The 10361-nt window shown below is 41.2% G+C and overlaps 1 protein-coding gene across 6 annotated transcripts; it reads right to left on the reverse strand.

Annotated features, from left to right (window-relative positions):
* Nucleotides 1-4170: 4170 nt before the first annotated feature.
* LOC136476660 (disease resistance protein RPM1-like) lies at nt 4171-9489 on the reverse strand. 6 transcript variants are annotated; one of them, XM_066474587.1, is made up of 5 exons: nt 9243-9489; nt 9040-9108; nt 8795-8855; nt 5682-8490; nt 4171-4580 (listed from the first exon to the last, which is right to left on the reverse strand). In XM_066474587.1, exon 4 carries the CDS (start codon nt 8404-8406, stop codon nt 5683-5685), a length of 2724 nt encoding a protein of 907 aa, XP_066330684.1. In that variant the 5' UTR covers nt 8407-8490; nt 8795-8855; nt 9040-9108; nt 9243-9489; the 3' UTR covers nt 4171-4580; nt 5682. The 6 variants fall into 6 exon arrangements, with proteins under 6 accessions (XP_066330684.1, XP_066330681.1, XP_066330683.1 ...); XM_066474584.1 differs by having other exon boundaries at nt 8795-8922; XM_066474586.1 differs by having other exon boundaries at nt 8795-8961.
* Between the last annotated feature and the right edge of the window lie 872 nt (nt 9490-10361).

Raw genomic sequence — 10361 nt, forward strand, 5'->3', positions numbered from 1 at the left:
AACGTACCATCTTGTTCGACATGAAAATAGCATGCACACCCCAACCTGGCGTGCCAACTGTCGACAGAATATCGTCGGCAGTCCTCCGAGGGGTATCCCACGAAGGTAGATTGATAGGCAGAGATGCGTGTAATCAAGAACAAGAAGGCAACAGAAACACAAGAGTTAGACAGGTTCGGGTCGTCAGCACGACGTAATACCCTACTCCTGTGGTCTGTTGGATTGTATTGGCTTCGTATGATGTTGCGTGTGTTTGGAGGGGGTCCCTGTCCGCCTTATATAGTCTGGGGGGCAGGGTTACAAGTCGGTTAGATCTAGGAGATAACCGGAAAGTAATAACAGATTACAGGAATCATGAGATCATACGTATCCTAACAAATTTCGTAGTATTTTCAGGATATCTTCCTGGTGTCTTGCGGGGCGCACCGAGCAGCGTCGTGTTCCGCAAGGCTTCGTCTTGTGGGCTGGACCACCCCTGGGGGCGCAGCCCACATAGTCTGTCGTGGGTATCCGAGGTCGTATCCCCACAGTTATGCAACACAAGTTAGTAATTACCAAATCAACAATGGGTACAGTATTATACTCCATTCTGTGTATAGGACATACATAGATGATATAAAAGCAGGGTATCACCGTATCAAACTAACATCCGGCCATGGCCTGGCTTGTTTCTTGCATTATTTGTCTTGCACATTGTCTCCATCAACTCACTCCGATTATGCAGTGACATCCAAACTAATTACTTCGGCTTTGCTGGGGATATCACACCGATTCTTCCATTCGTTTTGTTGGAGAGCTTAGCTATGAAGTGGTTCAAAGTGGCAAACTAAGGAGAGAATTGTCAATGAGTGTACTCGACGCATTTACTTATTATCATTATTTTTAAAGCAACGATTATTTTTATTGTTTATTTTAATTATCCAATGCATGTAGGGGCCTGCCGAAGTTGTGGCCGGGTTTCTCATCTCAACCCATAGAATTCATGAACGATGTAAATGCATGTTTAATACATGGAATACAGTGTCGTGCAACATCAGATTTTGTACATGAGGTTTTTGTTAATTAAATCCCGGATGAAAAGTTCGCATGTTCTAACTTTTTAAGATAGAGGTCTTGTATCAACACAAGTGATAAGAAAGACACATGTAGGTTTGGTCAAATATGCAAACTGCACAAAAATGACTACACCTTGCAAATGGAACGCAGAAATCTTTCTCCCACCGCACACACATCCTGACATGCGATGGGGGCATATGTCCCTAAGGAACAAAAACAACATTACCCTTACAAGTTACTCCCTCCATCCCAAATTGTAAGACGTTTGACTTTTTTGGCCCCAAGTTTGACCACTCGTTTTATTCAAAAAATTTATGCAAATATAGTCAAATTTAAGCCATTCTTGAAGAATTTTTATTAATAAACCAAACCACGACGAAAGAAGTGATATTTTACACAAATTTTTGAATAAGACGAGTGGTCAAACTTGATGTCAAAAAAGTCAAACGTCTTACAATTTGGGATGGATTGAGTACAAGTGAGGCACAACATCAAGAATAAAAGGACGTGTTTGGGTGCCCGTTTCCACCCAGGCAGCATCTGTGGATCCATATAAACTATCGGAGACCACTTATTGAATGCCAGATTATTCTTGAAGTAATTTGAATGCCAGATTGTTCTTATAGTAGTTCTCTGAATCAGACAGTACAAAAATACGCTCGAATACAGGGCTCCGTTCAGGCGGCCGAATCGTTCGTCTTTTCTCGAGCTTGCCCTTGGGGGTGCAAGATGAGGTGTGTGGTCCCACATGCTAGGCAAGTTGCACCCGCTCATGCAGGTAATATATAACCAAACAACATCCTAGTTTTTTTTTTCATGCGCTCATGCAACCTTACCGAACACCTGCTTCCATTCTGAAATAAATACGGTTCCACCCAACCTGCGTCTCCCCAGTCAGAGAATATACTCCCAAAGTGAACTCAGGGACATCCATCCGACAATCAAACACACCCAAAGTGAACTCAGGGACTGTATAATAGAGTTTTTAGTCCCAAGATGGAAGTATGGGACAATGACACACACATCTTGATATAAGAAATCAACGGTGGAAAAGATTACCCTTCCCCGTAGTTGCCTTCGGAATACTATCCCCCCTACCATCTATCCACAACATATTTGTACGTTTTACACTTTCACCCACTCTCTCATGTTGATCATGCCACTAATAGGGGCATGTTTGCCCGTAGATCATGAGGAGCCAAGCTGACCCTTAGAGCAAAAACCAGCCGAGCTGCCCCGAGCACCGACCGCCTGTGCCATGTACGTACGTGTATATATACTCCTACTTCATCTCTCCATGCACAGAACAATATAATCACCCTCTTGATAATTTCTCCCAGAGTGTAGTAGTCTCTGCTACTTTCTTCAGATCAGAGAATCGAACGAACCTTCAGATTCTTATGTAATCGCCGGGAAACTTGGCTTATCACACTCATTTTCCTCACCACAGGGAATAACTGAGACCGGGCGGCTGGCCTGGCGTGTAGTCGCTTGGAAGTTCGTACCTTGCGAACCGGCCGGCCGGCCGGCCGGAGGGGCCGACCATTTCTTCTCCTTGCAAAAAGGAGGGGAATCGATGATGATGCTTATACTCAGGCGACGGAGACTTAGGAACGGAGGGAGTATTTCTTAAAGGCTAAGAGACTGAAGTGAGGAATATATATTCGATTCTCTTGGTTCCTCCAAAAGGATATTGACACCATAAAGGATATGTGTGCATCGACATTTCTACACGGCAGCAAGAGACATTGGATAAATTTCTCTTTCCTGCAGTATATAAATCTCAATTATTTTTTCTTAAAATAAGGGCGAATTTTACTTTTCCCAACTATGATGTCTAATTAATCCTACTTAATAAATTATTAGATGGATAATTAGAAGGGACCTCGTGTACATGGGGAGTGAAGAAGCGAGCGGGAAGGGAAGCGGGCTCGGAAGACCCATCCTCGTGTACATGGGCCAAAGTGGGCCAAGTAATTAGAAGGGACCCTGCGGAATGTCCCGTCGGAGCTGACAGAAGAACTCGAACTACTGATCAGGGATGACAATTTTTACCCAAAACCCGATGGGTAATTACCTCATTAGGGCCAGGGTATGGCTATTTTTTTACCCATGGGTAAGATAATGAGACAAACGCCTTACCGAGCTGGTAAAGTGGGTAAGTGTATGGGACTGCATTGCCCGTACCCGTTAACCCATGGGTAAATTGAACCCGATTCAATATGCTAGAAACATGTGAAATTGGTCACTTGTTATCTAGTAATGGTGGATTTATCTATTAGATTATTTGATCAGGTGTTCATGTAGCTCGTATGTTTGATGATTTTATTATTGATTTGTGACGCTTTGGCTGAAATTGAGAGCTAGATATTAAAACATGTAATTTTTCTTTGTAAATATTCTTGGAATCATGGGTAAGGATAACCACGGGTTACCCATTACCCGCATGGGTAAGAGTATGGAAAAAAAAAACTCTTATCCATATATGGGTATGGATAAATTAGCAGGTAAAATATTTTTAAATGGGTAAGGATATGGGTAACACATACCCAGAGGATAATTGCCCATTGCCATTTTTACTACTGATACGCGAACCTGAACTGAACCGACCGCGCACCTTGCCGGCGGTGGCGGAGGCGGCTGCGGCCGCGGCCGTTGTCCGGTTATCTATCCAATTCCACCGATTACTAGCGATCTCGAGTTCCTCATTCAGTTCGGTAACAGCGTCTTGCAGCCCCAGTGGACACGCGGGCGACGGAATTGATACCGCCGTTGTTCAAGCCCCCGGCTAAGTGGGCGCCCGCGGCGGATCGATTCGAGTCCACGGCGTGGTCCGTGTTGGTTGTCGTCATGTAGGCACCTTCGGATCCATCGGCATCGAGCTTTTCGGCTCCATGTCATGGAATCGTCTCGCCACTTGTGGAGTGGAGCTGGATCCCCTCCTGACGGAGGCCAATGGCCTGGTCACGCCTGGTAAAGGTACGGATTCCAATTCCATTATTTTTTCCATGCGTTTTTAGTGGCCTAAATTGTGTTCTCGATGTCGTCAGCTCAGGTTGTCCTGGAATACTCGAAAATGTTATGAAATGCTCAGTACATACATACTCTGAAATGTTATTGCCAAATGCTTCGTATACAGACTGAAACATTCTCAGTTCGAAATGGTTCCGCATAATTACCGAAACAACATTATTACAGAATACAGATAAATACATACACTCAGTGTATTGCAGCAACGTTGAGTTCTGCTATTTCATCTTAACCGGGCCTGCCTTATGTTGCCTGGCGCCTGCGGTTCCTCTTTCTTGGTGCCTGTGCTGCTTTCTGCTCAAAGTTAGACCCGGTTTTGCCTATACCTCGATGACATGCCATGCCCTTCAATTCAATGCAAACAGTTTCTAGTTCTAGTGCTGCATTTCCCCACCACAGTAATGCCCAATACACCCAACATGGTCGATTCGCCAATGCATTCTTGCCAATTGGTGGCCGCCATAACATACCCGTAGACCCACAAACAAATCATACTGCAAAAGGTAATAAAAAAATGTCAATGCTTTGATATGTTACTGAGTCAGTGATTTTTCCCTAGTGATTAGTGACCAATTTGCTTATACTTTATCAATCATATTTCCAACCAGCAATATCCTAACCATTTTTCAGAGTCGATCTGCGATTATTCTCCTTTTTCAGAGTCGATCTGCAATTATGTGTTAATAATACTGAATTATGATGATAATTTGACTTGGGTATTGTACTTCAGATGACTATGCATACAAAAGCTTTTTTTTTCTTTATTACATTGTCTTGCACCGTTGCACCTACGGGCATGACTTTTTCATGTCAAGTATTATGCACATTACCCACAAGTTGTGATTCCTATTTGTGAGGGTTAATTACTCCCATATCACACTTTCCAAGATGTGTGGTTGGGTTTCACTATGAGAACTTTGTAGGAAATGTTTAATAAGATGCAACCTGTAATGTTTCAATCTAGGCGAATGATACCATATCAACTAAAGGCAGGTTAAGCACCATTCTTAAAACCTAAAGCCCCCCTCTAGCGTCTTGTAAGCTGCTATCAAACTAGAGAAACTCAAGTAATTAGTCTAGACTCAAGACCAGATCCATAGTCTTGTGGTTGCACAGTATATCCTAAGTGGCCACTCCACAAACCGGTCATTATGGCAGGCAGATATAAGCATCTCTAACAAAGACCTAGATGTTCAGCCCTCTAGGATCTAAGTTGCTAACAAAGCCACATTTTAGTTACACAGTTGCATAAACCATTAGTCACAAATCTGCACATATATCATACGTGTCGCCAAACAAAGACTTAAAAGTTATCGATGTTTGTAGCTTTTAAGGTTTGACCAAATCTTATCGGAAACATATTTTTGTGACTGGAGGGAGTTGTTAGTGAGGGGAATCTTCATTAATTGCAACGAGACTTTACACTTGTACCTCTACACAAGAAAACATCCAAATTAAAAAATTAAGTGGTGTTAAAAGCCATCTGACGCCAAATAATAAAGCTTACAAACCTTAGAAAAGACATGAAAAAGATTAATCTGTAGGTTGAGAATGTTCGAGAAAAAAAATCTGTAGGTTGAGAAGCTTTCACTTGCCTTATGCCGTTGTCCCGTATATGTATGGGTGAATGCTGCTTGCAAAATCAGGATGCATACACAAAAAAGTTACTCTATTTAGGGACTTGAGATATCTGAAACCAACTGGAACTTCCCGTAGCTCTGGGAGGCCAATCATTGCTAGACGTTCAAGGCTGGCCAAAGCTCCTTTCTGTATGCATATTTGATTGAGACGGGGCAAATTCTTCAAGTAAAGTTCCTTTAAATTCAGGAACCAGTCTGCTTTGAAGTATAATTCTTGGCCGGTGTATGCATTTATAAGAGTTAACTCAGTCAAGTTTGACAATTCAGAGAGGCGTGGTACTGGATTTTCTGAAAGGTGACTGTAAAATAGCATGAGCCTAAGCAGCACATTTCCATGATTTAAGAAAAAGGGAGATGTGAAAGTTCCTTCTGACAGTCGTCCGTTTAAACTAAGGATTTGAAGAGGATTTGGAAATGTCAAATCATCCAGCTGTAGCAGTTCATCTTCGTCACATGCTCTTATCGTTAATCGTGACAGCTGGCACATCTTTGACAAAGAGCCACACAATTGTGCACAGTAGCTACTCCTTACATCACAAATTATAAGGCTTCTCAGCTGGGATAAATTTCCAAGTTTTGCAACAAATACATCACTTGCTTTAATGGCATACAGAGTTTGCAGTTCAATCAAACTCCACAAGCCCTTAAATGGCTCCACAGCTTCCCAACTTTTGAAACTGTTGTAAGTTACATCTTGCAACCTTGAAACCAAAAGATGTCGCAATTTCTTCAGTTTTGAAAACCCTTCTGGCAACTTCACTAACTCTGCATTCTCAAGACTCAATGTTTGTAGGTTTTGAAGTTTTGTAATAGATTTAGGGAGTTCTTTCACTTTGGTGTCATCGAGGCACAAAAGCCTAAGGTTGAATAGCTCCCCAATTGAACTTGGAACAGTCTCAATAGGCAAGCCTGATAAGTCTAATACCGCAAGGTACTTCGGTTTGGAGAAAATAGAAGAATACCACGAAGATAATTCCCTGCTGGTGTCAAACGTTATGAAGGTGCGAAGCCTGGATGCATCAATGTTTGATGGAATGCCCTTGCTGCATTGGAGCACAGCCACTCGTCGAGAATCTGATCCCACTAGCATTGCTTCATTATTTCCATCATAAGTTGTACTGAAACCCTCTCTTTTAGACTGGAAAATGGCTAGTTCACGCACAAGATCATGCGTTCGAATACATTTAATCCTACCAAAGCTGTTTCTCTGTGCAACGTGAAGCATGCTCCGTCGTACAAGTTCTCTAAGATAACTTTCAGCAATGTCTTCTAAGCTGCATGTCCCTTTTTGTTCAATAAATCCTTCAGCTATCCACAATCTAATCAATCTCTTTCTGTGTATTAGATAGTCTTCTGGAAACATAGCACAATACAGGAAGCAGTTCTTCAAATAGTCCGGTAGGTATTTATAGCTTAGATTTATGATTTTCTCCACGTGATTAAGATTCTTATTGTTGTGTAGCTCCCAAATTAGTTGATCATAAAATAGCTTCCACTCATTAACATTCTTCGGTCTCAGCGACAATATGCTTCCTATTGCCACAAGGGCTAATGGTAAACCATCACATTTCTCCACAATGTTTATACCACACTGATGTAACTCTGGAGGGCAGATATGATTTTCAACTTTCGGAAATGCCTTCCTACAAAATACATGCCAGGAATCATGGACACCAAGAGGTTCTACTTTGATCTTACAACTATCCTCAGCTATTGAAGCTACCTCCTCAATTCTTGTTGTGATTATTACTCTGCTTCCAAGGCCATTATCTACAAGAACCTCTTTAATTCTAAAAAGAACATCAGCCATCCAGACATCATCCAGTATGATCAAGTACCGTTTTTTATCTAGAGAATTTATCAATTTCACTCTTAGTTCTGCACTATCCATTGTTCCAGGATCAAATTCTTTCCCGACGAGATCTGTCAGCATTTTCTTCCATATATCTTCTAGTTTATATGACTGAGAGATAGAAACCCATGCACGACAGTCAAAGTTGGATCCTTCATTTTTGTACACATTATTGACAAGAGTGCTTTTCCCAATGCCACCCATACCCCAGACAGCAATGATCCGAAGTGATGGATCTTCAAATGTTAATGAACTAATCAAGGTTTGCTTATGTTTATCAATTCCCACAAGCTCTTCGTCACTGATTGAGTAATCATGTCCAGGAAGATATATTTCCTTTTCAGTTTCATAGCTTCCTGCAGGTATATCAGTCCCACCATCTAAGGGTTTAGTCCAGCGGTCTCTACTTTCAGAGAGTTGTTTAAGCTCTTGCTTTATTCTCTTGATTTCACCAGCAATTTCATCTAGCGAAAACAGCCGTTGAGGTTTCTTGGCTATTTTCTTCATGTAATCCCACCATGATCCTATCTCATTGTGTTTACCAACTACATAAATAAAATGATCTACATTGTCTTCCATATCATAAGCCAGTCTTCGGACTTGCCCAATCCATGTTTCTATTACTTCACTTTTCCAACCCTTACGTCCAATTTCCTTAAGAAATGCCCGAATAAGCTCAAGCTCATTACTAATCAGTTTCATGTCATCTGGGAGTGCTGCTACCAACTCAGATTTCTTTGCAAGCAAAGGTTTAGCAAAACTTAGGGTCTCTCCTGCCAGAGCGATGGCAATCTTTTTCAGGACAAGAAGAACAGCAATCTCTGCCATCTCTTCTTATGCGATTGAATTAGATATCTTGGCAGATGTCAAAGCTCACTCTTTAGTACCAATACCCTTCCTTGCGCATCAAATCTGCATGAATAAAAGAAATCTCTTATTGAATAACAAATTGAAATCTCTTACTGAATAACAAATTGTAACTAGTTTGCAAGATGTAATGCAAAAGAGAGCTAGTCCTTTTGAAGTCTGATCTGCTAAAACTATTTGAAATACTTTGAGGTTTGCTGAAAAAGTCAACGTTGAGTCATAACTCATAAGTACCAGTTTCTTGTATATTGAATCTATGGATTTTTTTTATGGAACAATAAGTAGTAACAAATTTGCAAGATGTAATGAAAGTTGAGCTAGTCCTTCGTGGTCAGATCTGCTAATATACCTTAAGGCTTGCTGAAAATTGTTGAGATCTGTGGATACTTTTGGAGTAGTTGAATAAGTGACTTGTTGGAGAAAGAATATGAATAATAAGATATAAGACAGAAGGATGAATCAGTGCACAATCTGTATCTGCCATTCCGATATCAGGAGGAAAAGAAATCTTGTAAGCTGCCAAAAAAAAGGTAGTAACATGCTACTCCCAGATGACATGGGAAAATGGGAAAACAGTGTAGGCAAGAATAGTACCAGTTTCTTCCCGTGGAACAGAACAACAGATTCAGCTTTTGAGAAATTCTTTCTGTCTGAAGTCTGAACCTGAACAATACGTTGGCGCAAAAGCATCACATATTTGCTTGCTGCAGAAATGGGTAGCAAGCCATTATTTCTCGAATACGGGAAACCAGAAGAAATGAAGTGGAAGCAGGATGGAGAGGCGATGAGAGACGAACCTTCAGTGCCTTGTCAAAATGTTAGCCACCACCATTAACAAGCAAAAGCAAGCACTGATCACATGAACTTGAACCGATACATCCTGAGAGGAAAAGAGTTCAGGATAGGCAGTAAGCAAGGGGCGTCTATCATAGGAGGAAGATACTAGAAGGTCCTAGAAGACACAGGAACAAAGGATCTGGGTACAATGCAAGAGTACTAGTAGAGGAGGAAGAACGGCAGAGGGGAATACCGGAATAATTTGGTTGCTGATGCCACCAAAATTCAAAGTTTTTTCACTCTCTCTCCATCACATCAATTTTTAGCTGCTTGCATGGAGTATTAAATGTAGGTAAAAAAATAACTAATTACACAGTTTAGTTGGAAATCATGAGATGAATCTTTTAAGCCTAGTTGGTCTACGATTGGACAATATTTGTCAAATAAGACGAAAGTGGTACTATTCATCGGTTTGAAATTTTTTCAGCATCTAAACGAGGCCTGAGTAATTTGTACATCTTTGCTTATGTGACTCTGCTTGGTTCTGGCGACAGCCAGGGCCCACCTGGCAGCCACCATATGCATATAGGTTCGGGTACAAGCGAAGACTTGACTCAGAGTCTCAGAGTGGCCACTGGGCACTGAGTTGGTGGTCAGTCTACACTTGCTTTTATTCCAACAGTACGATCATCGTGCAACCAACCCAGGCACGGTGGGACCCATTTGATCAATGATTATTAGGATAAGTGAAATTTTTCTATATATATCTGGCCTGTTCGTTTCACTATGGCTTGTCGTAAATGATCGTAAATTTTCAGCTGAAACGGTATTTTTCTCTGACACAAACCAGCCAGCAGTACTTCTTCACGAACCAACAACGATACGAATCAGCCAACCGAACAGGCTGATCATTGGCTAAAACTTCCTTCCCTTATCTGCTATAAAAAGACTCAAATCCTGTAAATATTACTGTCCGTACATTTCTAATCTCTTTCACGCCGTTATTCCGATTCTCGGCTAATACTCCCTCAGTCAAAAAAAAAAAAAAATCACCATAGAACTCGTGCCGGTCAAACTCAATTAAATTTGATTAAATTTGTAAAAAATATTAGCAACATTTGTATCTCCAAATAAATTTA

Source organism: Miscanthus floridulus, chromosome 8, assembly GCF_019320115.1.
Source record: "Miscanthus floridulus cultivar M001 chromosome 8, ASM1932011v1, whole genome shotgun sequence".
Classification (NCBI taxonomy): domain Eukaryota; kingdom Viridiplantae; phylum Streptophyta; class Magnoliopsida; order Poales; family Poaceae; genus Miscanthus; species Miscanthus floridulus.

Bases quoted from the DNA above. Each gene is read 5' to 3' on its own strand.
- LOC136476660 (XM_066474587.1), bottom strand. From the start codon at position 8,406: ATGGCAGAGATTGCTGTTCTTCTTGTCCTGAAAAAGATTGCCATCGCT.